The sequence below is a fragment of the Bos indicus genome, chromosome 22 (genome assembly GCF_029378745.1).
Source record: "Bos indicus isolate NIAB-ARS_2022 breed Sahiwal x Tharparkar chromosome 22, NIAB-ARS_B.indTharparkar_mat_pri_1.0, whole genome shotgun sequence".
Taxonomy (NCBI): Eukaryota; Metazoa; Chordata; class Mammalia; order Artiodactyla; family Bovidae; genus Bos; species Bos indicus.
In genome coordinates, this window is record NC_091781.1 from 52,441,699 (window position 1) to 52,456,063 (window position 14,365).

At 55.9% G+C, this 14,365-nt stretch overlaps 3 protein-coding genes across 12 annotated transcripts in view; 1 reads left to right on the forward strand and 2 right to left on the reverse strand.

Annotated features, from left to right (window-relative positions):
- The window catches only part of SETD2 (SET domain containing 2, histone lysine methyltransferase), an 83,030-nt gene extending 79,302 nt beyond the window's left edge, over positions 1-3,728 (forward strand). The window contains exons 19-21 of the mRNA XM_070777246.1: positions 678-758; positions 2,459-2,560; positions 2,902-3,728. Of these exons, the coding sequence (XP_070633347.1) occupies positions 678-758; positions 2,459-2,560; positions 2,902-3,063 (345 nt within the window). The 3' untranslated portion in view covers positions 3,064-3,728. The remainder of the gene's footprint in view (positions 1-677; positions 759-2,458; positions 2,561-2,901) is intronic.
- A 2,340-nt stretch (positions 3,729-6,068) lies between these two features.
- LOC109575989 (death domain-containing membrane protein NRADD-like) lies at positions 6,069-9,825 on the reverse strand. 3 transcript variants are annotated; one of them, XM_019984257.2, is made up of 5 exons: positions 9,558-9,825; positions 8,186-8,341; positions 7,059-7,242; positions 6,801-6,943; positions 6,069-6,703 (listed from the first exon to the last, which is right to left on the reverse strand). In XM_019984257.2, exons 2-5 carry the CDS (start codon positions 8,226-8,228, stop codon positions 6,384-6,386), a joined length of 690 nt encoding a protein of 229 aa, XP_019839816.2. In that variant the 5' UTR covers positions 8,229-8,341; positions 9,558-9,825; the 3' UTR covers positions 6,069-6,383. The 3 variants fall into 3 exon arrangements, with proteins under 3 accessions (XP_019839816.2, XP_070633355.1, XP_070633354.1); XM_070777254.1 differs by having other exon boundaries at positions 8,762-9,825; XM_070777253.1 differs by having other exon boundaries at positions 8,454-9,825.
- A 156-nt stretch (positions 9,826-9,981) lies between these two features.
- The window catches only part of NBEAL2 (neurobeachin like 2), a 30,408-nt gene continuing 26,024 nt past the window's right edge, over positions 9,982-14,365 (reverse strand). For 6 of the 8 annotated variants that reach the window (XM_070777242.1, XM_070777243.1, XM_070777245.1 and 3 more), the window contains 12 exons: positions 14,160-14,277; positions 13,941-14,038; positions 13,754-13,870; positions 13,076-13,165; positions 12,888-12,997; positions 12,601-12,773; positions 12,366-12,460; positions 12,007-12,123; positions 11,753-11,911; positions 11,528-11,676; positions 10,541-10,676; positions 9,982-10,464 (listed from right to left, as the gene is read on the reverse strand). In XM_070777242.1, the coding sequence (XP_070633343.1) occupies positions 10,360-10,464; positions 10,541-10,676; positions 11,528-11,676; positions 11,753-11,911; positions 12,007-12,123; positions 12,366-12,460; positions 12,601-12,773; positions 12,888-12,997; positions 13,076-13,165; positions 13,754-13,870; positions 13,941-14,038; positions 14,160-14,277 (1,467 nt within the window). In that variant the 3' untranslated portion in view covers positions 9,982-10,359. Of the gene's footprint in view, positions 10,465-10,540; positions 10,677-11,527; positions 11,677-11,752; positions 11,912-12,006; positions 12,124-12,365; positions 12,461-12,600; positions 12,774-12,887; positions 12,998-13,075; positions 13,166-13,625; positions 13,871-13,940; positions 14,039-14,159; positions 14,278-14,365 lie in introns of those variants that run through there. The other 2 variants (XR_011563146.1, XR_011563147.1) reach the window with 2 other exon arrangements.

Sequence of the window (14,365 nt, forward strand, 5' to 3'; positions counted from 1 at the left end):
TATTCCTAAGTGTGTCATCATTTCAGCATCTTGAGACTGAGGATCTTCTGTCTTTGAATCTAGTCATCTGGTCAGTGACTTGGATAACTCTCATCTCCTCCCCTTCCCACCCCTAGTACCTTGATACCTCTTCAGTCTTTCCATTCCTGGACTGAGGCTACCAACCTTGAAGGAGCCTCTCCTGCATGCTGAGACTGTCTCCTACAGTCTCGGAGACTAGGATGCGGAGCATGGTATTTGGACCACCATCGGGTGGGCAGCGCATTCTGCCTTTGTCCCAGAGTCCTGGGATGTCAAGAGATGGGAGAGGTGGAGTTGGTGAGCCTGGGGCTAACTTCGCGATGTGGGGTGCTGCATCTCACAACAGGGACCTGAGTGGTCCAAGTCACACAGCACACTCCCTTGCAGAGGTGACCCGGAAACAAAGGGTTACCAGCTATACCCAAGATCTACTTTCTCTTAGGATAGAGAATTAGAACTTGCTTTATAGAAATGAGGCTGGAGCCAGATGGCTGGATTTAGACATGAAGTGAGAGTGGTAACAACAGCTCGGCTGACTCCAGGTTGTGTCCCGTTAGGATCCTATAAAGAATACCAAGAGTTGGGTATCCCATCTGGGGACATCACTGACCTGACCTCTCATCCTTGCACTGTGGTGTTTTCTTTACCATTTCTAGACCTCAAAAAAGCCTAAGACAGCAGAAGCAGACACCTCCAGTGAGCTGGCTAAGAAAAGCAAAGAAGTATTCAGAAAAGAGGTAAGGTTGGCTGGGATGTGGGTACTAAGCTTGGAAAACTTAAACTTGAGCCCCATTCCTTCTTGTCCAAAGTAGGCACAGCTGTTTGCAGTGCTGGGTGGCCCTGCCTTTGGGTGTTCCCTTGCTTCTGTGACTGGACTGTGTAGTTGTTGTTTGGTGACACGTGGGTGTGGTCCTTCGCAGCTGGATAATAAGCACTTTCATGTCCATTGTATCATTTTACCCCCACAACAGCACTCAAGGTAGAAGCACCAGAATTGTCATTTCTCTTCTGCTTGTGGAGGCGCTCTTGAGGTTCAGAGAATACAGGCTCTAGACAGAAGACTTGAACTTGGGCCTTCTGGCTCAGAGTCCCGATCCCCGTGATGGCTGTTTTGGTGGTGATGGAGAAAAAGCAGCTCCTCTATATGCTGTTAGAAGTATATGTTTCCAGTTCTCAGAACACTAACCTTTCCTGCCTCGGGGCATCCAGATTCTAAACTCTAGTCTTCATTCATTGAAGGGGCTCATAGTCCATTGGAGGAAGCAGACCTGCAAAGAAGTGATGGGGCTCGGAGGTCACTACTCAGGGTGTGAGGAAGGGCTCTTGAGTCAGAGGTCGGGATTGACCGGATATGCAATGCAGGCAGAAGGCGGCATCCCTTTCCTGGACTCTGGGGGCTGTGGCTCAGGGTGTGGCGGGGGTGGGGGAAGATGAAGCTGAACAGTATTGTGCTGCTTCATACTGAATTACAGGGAACCACCGCATGATTTTAAGCTGGGAATAGTGAAATCCCCTGTTGTACTCAGAGAAACAGATTGAAGGGAAAGTATGGAAGCAGAAGACCACAGAAAAACCGTTGATCAAAAGCCTTCCTCAAGGATAAACCTTAGTGTTTCACTGTCACCGTGTAAAATGATCGGCAGGCGTTTCAGCTCAGCCAGCTAGCAGCTGTTTATTTAGTGCCAACCTGGTGACACAGCCTTGTCGTTTGAGTGTCTGACAGCTCACTTTCAGGAATGGGTAGACCCTGTTCATGGTGCTCCTTGATGAAGTGACTCACCGCCTCGCTCCCTTTGTCCTCGGGAGTCAAATTTGTGGCTTAGTGCCCCAGATGCTTCCAGAGGTCCTGCGCCTAGATCACTCTTGAGAGCTACGGGCTAGGACAGACACTAGAGACAGCTCAGGAGGACTTGGGAAGTTGTGTAGTGACCGGGGTCTTATCCCAGATCGTCTCCAACCAGTTGCTCTAACATGCGACCATCCATCTGCTTTACACTGATGTGTATAAATCCCATGAAGTGCAACGCTTACAGAATCTAAGCAGTCTTCAGTAACAAAACACCTGCATTCCTGGGGTTACTGAGCCTCCTGGCAGCACAGAAAGGCCCTTTCTGCCCTGCCTGCAGGAGCCAGAGAATTTAGCTACAGTCTCTCTATGAGAAGGACAGGAGACTTCTTAGCTGAAACCTGGGGCTACCATGAGGTTCAGCGTGGAGTCCTGCTTTTCTGTCCCTCCATTGCCCAGCCCATCCGAGGGAGCCCTGTCTCTCTTGGGGCTACCCCGATCCTTATCTCTTGTCCCACTGGCAGACTAGACTCCTTCTACCCACACCAGCCAGCCCGAGTAAGGGAAAGGGAAGGACGGGCTGGCTCTGCTTGCTGCCTTTCTGCATTTCCTCAGTACAACGTTCTTGCCTTCTTTTCCCCCTGCCTGCAGATGTCCCAGTTTATCGTCCAGTGCCTGAACCCTTACCGGAAACCTGACTGCAAAGTGGGAAGAATTACCACAACCGAAGACTTCAAACACCTAGCTCGCAAGGTATTCTCCCCTGCTTGTGGTCTGACAACGTTCTCGGCACACTAGACCTTCTAAAAAGGTTCCTTTCATCATAAAAGGGTTTCCTTGCCACATGCCCAGGCTGGAGACCCAGGAACATAAGGGGAAGATTTGGGAAGGGAGGCGACCCTCCTGGAGGGTAGTGGTTCTCTAACAGCTGAGCTTCCTGTTTCTGATCTCAGCACCAGCCTGCCCCAACCTCCCTGCGTCTAATTCACCTCCTAGTTTCACTGAGAAGGGTCCTGGGGCAGAAGACTGCCTTCCCCCTTGAATCATTTCCACTCTGATTGGTGGCCTGTGGTCTCTTTCTGTGTCCTGGACAGCTGACTCATGGCGTTATGAATAAGGAGCTGAAGTACTGTAAGAACCCCGAGGACCTGGAGTGCAATGAGAATGTGAAACACAAAACCAAGGAGTACATTAAGAAGTACATGCAGAAGTTTGGGGCTGTTTACAAACCCAAAGAGGACACTGAGTTAGAGTGACCTACGGGGCCAGGGTGGGAGGCCCGGCAAGCTGGTAGGAGAGACTGTGGGGAGAAGACATCCTGTGGGCCCTCTCCCCACCCCACCGTCAGGGCTGTGTGCTGCTGGTGACGCAACACCCTGGGGACTTCAAACCTGCGGATTAAACTGAAAGCCACAATACTGAGCTCCATCTACAACACGTGGTCCCTGGTTGTGAGCTGTTGGTAGAGGCCATCAGAGGCCAGGGGTTAGGCCCTTGAGACCTTCCTTCTGAGACCTGCTCAGCCTGACCCCACTCCAACCTGGGTCTCCTCCTTGGCGGTGCTGTCAGCGCACAGGCTTATGCGCATCCCCACCCACAATCCCCGACCCTGACCATCTGTATTATATTTTAATGTATATGTGAATATATTGAAAATAATTTGTTTGTTTTTTTCCTGGGTTTTGTTTTTTGTTTTGCTTTTAAGCCTCTATGTGCTAGGATCACAGAAGACTTTGTAAGGATGGTTTAAGTTCTCCTGCAAGGTTTAATTTGTTATCATGTAAATACTCCAAAGCAGGCTGCCTTGTGGTTTCGGCCAGCCTTGTGCTATGTTGATAAGATTGATTTACTGCTTAAAATCACTTTACTTTATCCAATTTTTACTGAACTTTTTATGTAAAAAATAAAATCAATTAAAGAACTTGGCGTGTTTGTCTATAGTGTTGTGCTGAGAGAGAAAGGAGATGGTGGCCCTAAGTGTGTGAAGTCCAAGGTTAATCCTTGAGATTGGAGTTTATCCCAGGCCTTCCCCACAGGTCCTAGGCATCTTACCACTGCATTTCCGAGCAAAGGAAGTAGACCTGCCACCTCGCTGGTGCTGGGCTTCTTCACTTAGGTTAACAGGCCACTCAAGAGAAAGGCACTTGTCTTTGCCTTTGTACCTTGTGGCTGGCGAGAAGTGACTTCCCAGCCGTGCTCTTCTGATGTCTGGGTTCCCTGACTCCCCACCACGCCCCCTGCCAGTGGGCTTGGGTCCTAGAGGGAGTCCCCATCAAAGGGGGACATCACTGAGGTGATAAGAGGACACAGGGCTCAGTGGAGACACACCCACCCTTGATAGACCACTTGCCCGGGCGGTAAGAAGGGCCAGAGCGTTCAGCCTCTTTGTAGAGGCTGATCCCACCTCTTCCTCACTGGGGTGGTTTTGCTCAATGCAGCATGCCCTTGGGGAAGAGGCTGGGGCCTGCCAGATCTTGGGGGCGTGGAGCAGTTGGAACACTCACTGCCTGCTGGGCACTGAGCGCTCTGGTTGGGTTCCTTTGATCCTCTCAACCCGGAGGCACAGGAATTGGCACTTTCTTGGATGAGGAGACTGAGGTTCACGGAGGCTCAGTAACTCTTATCTTTGTATCAAAGGTTGTGGAGAGAGACGTACATCTATTTTAAAGGCATACCCATTAAATATGCTATTTAACAAGGTAGCCAGAGTATTTCCCGTGGGGTTACAGCCTTATACCATTAACCCTAACTCAAGCATGTTATATCAGATGGAGGAACCCTGATTTAACCCCCTTAACATTTTAGTGTTATTAAGGAAAATGTTTCAGCTAATGTATTTGAGCACATTAAAAAGAAGTGTTTCTCTTTGGGGTAGGTTTCCCACACAGAGGTGCAGCCATATGCACTGCAGCCAAGCCCAACTCATGCTTTTACACAAGGCTCCAGGTTTCACATTTTCCCAGGAAATCTAGGCAGCCTTTTGTTAAAGGGTGGTGACCAGGGAGTTGCCAGGTTTTAGAAAGGACCACTTTGACGAGGAATTCTGTTACTTCATTTCTCCTGGAGTGTTTTGTTGTTTTTGCTTTTTGTCAAAATCCTTCCCTTCCAGTCACCCTTTGAAACCTTTAGGCTCAAATCCCCTCAATGGTGATGAGGGTTACTGGCTAATCCAGGGCTGGTTCATTCCTCTCAATGCAGGATTTCACACTCATTGCCGATCTAATCCTCCACAGTCCTCTGGCCAACTCCCTGCCTGTACGATGTCTGCAGTGCTTTGTCCTGTTTAAAGCTGACCGAACACCAAGCCTTTCTCTTCTGGGTTATTGCCCAAGGGTCATCTCCGGATGAGGGTGGCTCCAAACCTGCCCTGATCTTAAGGATAAGAGTTAGAGGGTTAAGCAGCCCTGGTAAACTCTGAGGAACAGCAGCCGCAGCGGTCTCCCAGCACAGCCAACACTGGTCACATCTCAGCGAGGGGACGGGGTCTAGCCTGGGCACTTGGATGATGACTGGATCCACGTCTGCTGAGCTTAGGTGGCTGTATTTCTTCAGCACTCTGATCCTGATGGATGCCAGGATATAGCATTTTTCCTTCCTAGGCAGGGCCTGTCTGCTGTAGCAACACCCTGGAAGCACAGTGACGGACCTGCCGCTCCTGCATTCAGGGCGGCCATATGCGAGGGGTGCAGGTGGTCTGGCTGCAGCTGCCCTGTCCTCAGGTAGGTGGGATGACCTGCCTGTCCTTGGCTTGTGTGGAAGCATCTTTGGACCTCCCTCTCCCGAGTCTGGAATGTGGGTCCTGAAAGGAGAACACTTTCTTCCTTTTTCTCACCTAAAGATGCCTGGAGGCCCTTGGGAACAGAGTCCTAGTTCCCCAGGACCAGTCTGCCTCTTACTGCCTGCCCAGGAGGGGGCAGGCTTCCAGCCTCCCCTTGAGGCTAGTCACAGCCCAGATGAGGAAAATGGTCTCAAACCTAAGGCCTGAGAGTCCTAGCAGGTGGGAGGCTTCTGAAGGTGCCAGTCTATTGTTCTCCAGCTAAGGAAGCGTAAGTTCAAAAAGGAAAGTGCTTCCTAACACACTTCAGCTGGGGAATAGCAGATGCAGGATGTGAGCTCGACTCTGCCCACAGAACTCACCCATCTTCTGCGGGTACACACTCTGTCTCGGGTGCCTTTCACCTTAGGGAGCCCAGCCTTTTCCTAGGCCTCTGCCACATTAGCTACCCAGCTGTCTCACAGGCCCACGGAGCCAGACAGAGCCTACAACAGTCCAGAGTTGCCTTTAATATGGGGTACAAAAGTAGAAAAAACAGTTGAGACTATGGGGAGGTGGGTGGGGATCGGGGCAGGGCAAGACTGCTGCTCCCTGCCTGGCTGTCTCCCGCCCACGTCCTGATCCCTGTCCTGGAAGAAGGCAGGGGGAGGGGAGGTGACTGGTGTTTTGTGTGTCCCCCCAAAACAGAACAAGCTGAGGTCACCAATGCCAGGAAGCCCATAAAGGGGAAGGTATATGAGGTGGGGGTGGTGGGGAGCACCAGAGCAGGTTCCCTGAGAGGCCAGGCTGTGGAGCCACAACTCACACCACAGAGCAACCCTCAGCCGGGGAGCTCAGAGCCCGAATCACGTCTTCACGGCCCATGGCAGCAAGGGCGTCTGCTAGCGCTCTGAGGGTGGCGCCACTGCCTTCCTGGACAGCCCAGTCCCTCAGCAGGGCAGAGGCGGGCCCTGGGCTCCGGGCCATGGTCTCCACTGCCTCAGCCTGGTAGCCCAGGCGGCCCGCCAGGCCCCGCCAGCCGTTGGCCGGTTCACCCGACACCTCCAGGAGCCGTTCCACTTCCTCCTGCTGCTGCCGAGGAAGGTGGAGGTAGAGCCGGCAGCCAAGTTCAGGCGGCGGCCCTGGGATGGGAGATGTGAGGGGCACGCGAGGGTTAGACAGACTGGTACGACGGGGCCGGGCAGGTCTAAAGGGCGACAGGTAGGGGAAGGGGCTCACCTTGGCTGGGGGCACAGGGCTCCAGGCCAGCTGGAGAGTCCCGAAAGACACTGCTGTCCCCATGGAGCTGGTCCCTGCTGAGGGCCCCCAGCTCTGCGGTCCGAGCTTTGGCCAGCTGCTGCCTGTGTTTGCGTGAGCGCCAGCTGTGGGGAGCAGGGGGAACCTGCCAGCCTGCTCCAGCCTTCACTGAGATGGCGAGCTGGCTGGGAGTCCAGATGGGGAGGAGGGGTACCCCAGGGCAGTGCCCAGACCACCTACCACTTGAAGACCACGTAGGCAAGCAGACCAAGGACCACGGTGGCCAGGAGGGCACAGTAGACAGGGATGATGCTGCCTGAGGCCCCTGGGGGCTCAGGGGAGAATGGGGAGGAGGTGCTGGGGGCCAGGGCTCCCCCTGCCGCTGCCCACACCCCTTCCCTGTCCTGCTCCCTCCGGGTCTTATCTGTGGAGAAAAGTACAGACAGGGTCAGCGGCAAGGAATCAAGACCAGGGGTCGATTTTGCTGCTAGAAAAGCTGGAAATCATAGCCCCTACTATGGCGTGACAAAAGCTCATACCATGACAACAAAAGCTGACTGGCTCATTCCCTACCATCACCTCCCACAGCCTCCCCTTGGCTCGCCACGCTTGGACACCTAGCCCCGGATGTACCTTCTCCAGGCTTCCAGACGTCTGCCCTTGCTGGTTTACCTTTGCTCCCAGGCAGCAATCTCCTGCTCTGGGAAGTCATCCTTGGTGACTCCCAGTCTCTCCCTTTCCTGGCTCCTGGGGCACCTCCTCTGTCTACAGTGGCACTAAACCGTGTCCTGTCGCCCCCAGCAAGTCTGGTCTGTGCACGCACAGTCATTCACGCTAGTCCCTGTGGAAGCCTCTGTGCACGGGAGACCTTGCAAATTTTTACAAAATAAAAGTGAACCAGGGGCTTCCTTGGTGACTCAGTGATAAACAATCAGCCTGCCAATGCAGGAGGCATGAGTTTGAGCCCTGATCCAGGAAGACCCCACGTGCTGCAGAGCAACTAAGCACATTGTGCACCATTATTGAGCCTGTGTCTAGAGCCCGTGCTCCACAACAAGAGAAACCATTGCAATGAGAAGCCCATGCACCACAACAGAGTAGCCCCTGCTTGCCACAACTAAAGAAAAGCCCTCACAGCAACACAGACCCAGCATAGCCAAAAATAAAAACTGAACCAGAAGGCAAGTAAATGCTGCTGCTCACTTCTGCCGGCAAGTCAGTTGTCCCTACAATCCAGTGCAGGCAGGGCACCAAAAACAAAATGCTCCAGGGCTGTGACCAGACTTGTATGTGGTCTGCAAGGCCAGGGACCCATGGATACCTCCCATCCTACCCAGTGCCCAAAATCTGGATCGAAAAGTACTTACCCACATGGACCATGGCTTCCCTGTGGCTGGAGTTCTGCAGCATGGTTCTACCAGCTAGCAGTGCTCCCAGTGGCTGCACTTCTTAGAGAAGGTTTTTGGAGTGTCGTGAGCAGCGCACAGAAAAAGGAGCTGGGAGACCTCTGAGTCCAGCAGGGGCTGTGTGTAGGAACAAGGAGGAAATCCCTCAGGCTGCAAGTCAGGAGTCCCTTGGGGTAGTCTGCCCCCTCTGCTGGCTCATGTCATCCTGATTCATTCCAGGGCTGCGCACCTCCCCATCTTCCCACTCGCCAATCTGGACCAGTTTCCTCCGGTGTCAAATGGGGTGGAGCTGATACTGCTGGTCCCAGCTGGCCAAAGCTGGAGGAGACCAGAGTGCAGCTGTCTCAAAGACTTGGCAAACCCCGGGTCTGAGTCCAGAGCCAGCACAGGAAGACCAGGGAGACTCCCGTCCCCCATAAGCCAGAGCCAGGCGGAGACTCACTGGCTGATGGAAGCTCCCCAGAGTTCCTAGAAGAGCACAGTTCCTGGGGTGACTAACTCTCACTCCTGCCTCCAGGGTCAATGTCCAGCCCTTACCTCCTGGTCAGGGGCAGGATGGGAGGCTTCCTTGGTGGGTTCAGCCAACACAGTGGGCCCAGAGGTACCCGGGCCCTTTCTTATCTGGGAATTTGGAAAGGGCCTGCAGGCTGGAAATCTGAAGAACACACAGTTCCAGGACCCATCTGCCCTTACAGGGCTGATCCTGCTGGAACCTCCCTCCTGAGGCCTGGATAGAGAGACCCTGGACTGGGCAGAGAAGGGGAGCTTGCCTGGAAAAGGGATGGAGATGAGACCTGGGCGAAAGTCCTGTAACTCCCCAACATCCACATCTGGCCCAACCCCTGCACTCCAAATTCACTTCCCTCCATAAGGCCAGGGGCGGATGTGGACAGCAAAACGCACACTAGACAAGTGGGTCTGGCGTGGAGCCTGTGGAGACCTTTGCAACATGAAGGATGTGTATGTACAGTTGTGTCACTTACCACATAAGGAACCCTGCCTGGATCGGGGTTGGCGGGTGAGCCTGTGACTAACGCTAGCTCGCAGAGACAGCCAGGCCTTGTGCCCGACCCACCTCGAGCTGCAAGACTGGAGCCTCTACCAACCCCTCCTCCACACACACCCATCTGGAGGCCCACAAATATGCACACATGCGCACACAGGAACACCCTAAACGCCCACACTACCCTGACTTCCCACAGGCATCCCAACCCAGATGCTGGCACCACAACCGCGCAGGATTTTGGCTCCAGAATGGGGGAGGTACAGAGAGGCAGCCACAGCTCCCTCCTTCCAGGAAGACCCGACGCTATGTCCCCAACCCGCTCCTGACCTGTGGTGGCTGACCCTCCGTCGGTCCCAGGATCGGTTTTGCCTGCAGGATGGGGCCTCCCGGCCTTAAGCCAGCAGGGAACACGCAGTGGAGTCCCTGGAGAGGCCAGGTTTTCACCCGGCGGAGACGAAAGCGGGCGGCAGAGGACTGGACACCGAGGGGGCGGGGCGATGACGGGGGGCGGGGCCGCCCACGGTCTGGCCCCGCCCGGACCAGGAACTCGCACATGCGTGGAGGTGAGCCTGAAGCGGAACTGGGCGTGAAGCTGCCAGAAAAACAGGCCCGGGCCCCTAGGGACAGGGGCGGCGTAATTGGGGGGCTAGGGGCACGGTGCGGTGTGGATGCTCATGGACCAGGGGACGCCAGCCCAGGGCGGTGGCCAGTGCCAGTTAAGACGCGCACACATGCTCGGAGGCAGAACAACTACAAAACTAGTCCATGTTTATTGCTGAGATGCGAGAGCGGGAGGGGTCGCCCTTAGGATTAAGGCCACAGCCCGGCCCCTGTGCTCCGCCAGGACCGGGGATCGGGAGCCTGGGCTCCCCACCCCAGACTGTGCAAAAAGTGCTGTGCGGCCGCTGGGGCCAGTGCTGGGACTCCGGGCGGCCCCTCTGCCGGCGAGGGGCAAGATTTCCTGGAGTGACATCGCCCGCCAATCCCTGAGCTGGGCAGAGGTGGGGCCCCGCCCACCCCCGCCTGAGTGTGGGCGGGGTGTCCCCCCGCCCCCCGAGGGCTCTCGGGCTGAGCCTACTGGGGCGAAGCCCGCTGGGGGCGGGGCGGCGCGGCAGGAGGAGGCGGGCTGTCAGCGGGCCTCTCCAGGATTGTACTCTGTCTCCCCAGAGGACACCTGGGAGATGCGCCGGGAGGAGGACCGCCACAACTTCCGTGCAAACTGGCTGCTGCGCACCTAGTGGGAGCAGGCATGGGTCAGCCAGAATCAACGCTCCCACCCTGTGCAAGGCCCACCCTGCCCGCATTCTCACCTCTGAGGGCTGCCCTGCGCCCACCACGATAAGCTTGCCGTCTTCCAGCCCCACGAGCACGTGGCTGCGCTCCTTGGTCACAGCCACGCTGCGGATCGGCACCTTCATGGGCAGGGGAGGAGCGGCTGGCAGCAGTCTGGAGGGAGGGAAGGAGGTGATATATACAAACTTGCAACTGCAAGGAGTTTTGCATCCAGCACATAGTTGTCTCTTCATTCTCCCATCCACCTCCCAGTCCTCATTTGAAGGATGGCTGGAGGAAAATCCTGACAAAAGGGTCCCACACAAGTGTGTGCCTAAAAGAGGCCCAGGGCAAGATCTCCCCATTGGGGGATGGGAGGACAGAGACAGGCCTTGAAGAATGTGTCCATAGGGCATTTAAAGGGGTTAGGGTCCACGGAGCACCTCCTAGTGTCCCTCTGCCAATAACTACCACCTGAGGGATCACGTGACCAACCTAGACAGCATATTAAAAAGCAGAGACATCACTTTGGCAACCAAGGTCTGTCTAGTCAAAGCTCTGGTTTTTCCAGTAGTGGATGTGAAAGTTGGACTATAAGGAAAGCCAAGTGCCAAAGAATCGATGCTTTTGAACTGTGGTGATGGAAAAGACTCTTGAGAGTCTCTTGGACTGCGAGGAGATCCAACCAGTCCATCCTAAAGGAAATCAGTCCTGAATATTCATTGGAAGGATTGATGCTGAAGCTGAAAGTCTAATACTTTGGCCACCTGATGCGAAGAGCTGACTCACTGGAAAAGACCCTGATGCTGGGAAAGATTGAATGCTGGAGGAGAAGGGGACGACAGAGGATGAGATGGTTGGATGGCATCACCCACTCGATGGACATGAGTCTGAGTAAGCTCCAGGAGTTGGCGATAGACAGGGAGGCCTGGCGTGCTGCAGTCCATGAGGTTGCAAAGAGTCAGACACGACTGAGCAACTAAACTGAACTGAGGGATCACAAACCCATAAACAGTGAGGCTCACTTGTTCAAGTGGAGGATGTGCAGGGCACACTGGGCCGTGCCCAGCAGAACAAAGTCCTCTGTCACCGCGAGGGCTGTGGGCTGCTCCACCAAGGGCAGTGAAGCCCGCAACCTCCCATTCACTGAGTACAGGTGCAAGGAGTAGGTGACCTGGAGGAAGCAGGACGTGTTAGCAAGGACAGAATCCCAACTACCCCTATCTTGGCTGGGCGCCCCTTTCCCATACCTGAGCCCCCAGACGCTCCCACGCTGAGCTCTGCACCACAATCTGGCCCTCAGACCCCAGCACCAGGTGGGACACAGGTCCAGGCAACGTGCTTCCTGGAGGGCTGAGTGTGGCCACAAACTGGCCACGGCGCACCGTGTGGATGATCACAGTTCCGTCCTGCAGGAAGGCAGCTTAGGGTGCTAGGCACAGGCATCTGGCTCCAGGGGCAGGGCCCAGCAAACAGCCTCCCCTGGGCACAGGCAGACACACACCTCCGATCCGGACACCGCCATGTCAAGTTCAGTGCTGATGGCCACACAGCTCACGGCAGCCTCATGCCCATACAGGATCTGCACGGGCTTTGATGCCAGCCCCATTGAGAGACCATTCTGTGGGGAACACCAGGGCTGGCTCAGGACTGAGGCACCCCACCACCTTGGCCCCAGAGTGAGAAGGCTAAAAGCTCAGAAAAGTGAAGGTCTGATCCAAAGTTAGACAGTTGGAGCCCCAGACTCACTCACGGTAGTAGTAGGAAGGGGAAGAGAGCAGGGTAGGACTGGAGGCCCACTAGAGGGGCAGATGGGCCGCAGATCTGGACCAAGGGGGCCCACGGGGCTGCCACCCAGCACACCTGCTGCATGAGCCGCCACACCATGCATGTGGTGTCTCGGGAGCCTGAGATGAGGTAGATGCCACAGGTGTCCAGCGCAAGGCAGGTTACTACATCTGCACAGGAGAGGGGAGGAAACGGGACGGGAAAGAGAGAGGGGAGGGGAGAAGAGGGAAAATAGAGCAGTTACCCCTCCCTGGCCAGCTCCGGAGCCCTGCTCCCACCCGCATAACCTGAGCTCCCAGGCAGCACGTACCAAGGTGGCAGCGGAGCTGGCTGAGCAGCCTGCCCCGGGGCAGCGCAGTCACTCGCAGGCTGCCATCCCAGTGGCCACCACTGAACAGCAGCTTTCCGTCCGGGGACACTGCCAGGGCTTGCCCACTCACACCACTGCCTGGAACCCACGGACCGCTCAGCAGTCGCTGCATCCTGACCCAGTGAGGAGGACCACAGGTGAGGCCAGGCTACACAGGAGACCCTCGCCTTCAGAGACCTTGGCCAGAGCATTTAGAGCCCACCCTGGCCCACAACCCTCTGTCCTACTTGGGGTTGCCCATGGTGGGGTCTTTGCTGAAGCTGAAGTAGTTGCTTATGTTTCGGTCATAGGGCAGCCAGCTGTGGGTCCCCAGCAGCCCACTGGCACTCACGGTCACCTGGGCAAGAGAGGACAGAGGTGGGTTGGGGCAGAGTCGGGGGTGGAGCTGAGGTGGGGCCCGGCCCGGTGCACTTACCAACAGGTCTGCAGAGCCCTGGGTGATGAAGGAGTGGGGTTGCCGGTGGGGAACCAGGGCCAGCACCAGGGGCACGCCATCGCTGATGACCTGCGGGGGCAGGGCGGGACTAGCTACCCGAGCAGCCGGCTAGAGCCCCCACCATGCTACCTGCTTCTTGGCCCTCAGCCCCGGGGCATCACGTGACAGGCAGAGGTCACTCTGAGAGACATGCAGAGAGCAGTGGGCCTTCAGGGCATCTCAGGAAGTGAGAGACCAGATGGACAAGGAAGATCCTTCAAGCTTGGTTTCAACCTTGGTCATCCCACCCCACAACTCCACATCTCCGAGTCGGCTCGCATGAGGAGAGGAGAGCCTGAACACCTTGGAGCTGGGGGCCTTCTGGGATGCAGGCAGGAAGGTGAGGAGAGTATTGAGGCCAGACTCCCTCCTTCTGTTCTCCCTAAGGATGACCAGGGGAGTCAACCTGGCCTGACCCTCCCTCATGAAGATGGCACCCAACCCTCAGTGATGTTTACCTCATATTTCCTCTTATTTCCTCGATATTTACCTCTTATTTCTAAGATGTCTTAATATCAGGGACTTTGATTTAGGTTTTCCATCTCCAAGAGATTGGCAAGGACCGTGGAATTACATGAACTTCACTGGGTAGGTAGTTGAGACCCTGCTTCCTCTCACCTCTGCAAAGAAGGCCTTTAGCTGGCCCAGGTGCTGGAAGATGCTAGGTGAGTTAGTGTCCAGACGTGCAAGGCGCTGGGCTGCTTCCTCCACGGAAAGCCGAGCTGGATGGGGCTCCTGTGGGCAAGGAACCATTCAGCACCGCGGCCAGGGCCTCCCTGACCACGGTCTTCCCAGCCGGCCTTACCTTCAGCAGCTGACAGGGTGTCTGCCCGAAGTTGCTGATGATGCCCTCCAGCGCCTTCCGCTCCCGCTCATCTGCCACCTGGTCCAGGTCCACAGCCCCTGAGCATCGGCAGGTTGGGGGGGGGGGGGGCGGGGGCGGGCAGTCAGGACTCCTTCTGTGCCCCCTGCACGCCCCATCCTCTGCACCCCAACCCTCACCGGCGTCCAGGGCACCGCTCACCCTCGTAAGTGCAGTAATAGAAGACATTGAGGGCCTCCTCTGCAGCTGGCCCCCGCTGCTTGTAGCCAAAGATGAGGTCGATCCACTCATGCAGGTGGGCAGATACATACTCTGACTCCTAGGGGCAGGGAGGTGGCCGTCAGTCCAGGAACAATGGACCCTCCGCCTCGGCCCTCCCCTCTGGCCACCTGCCGGTATCTGTGCGC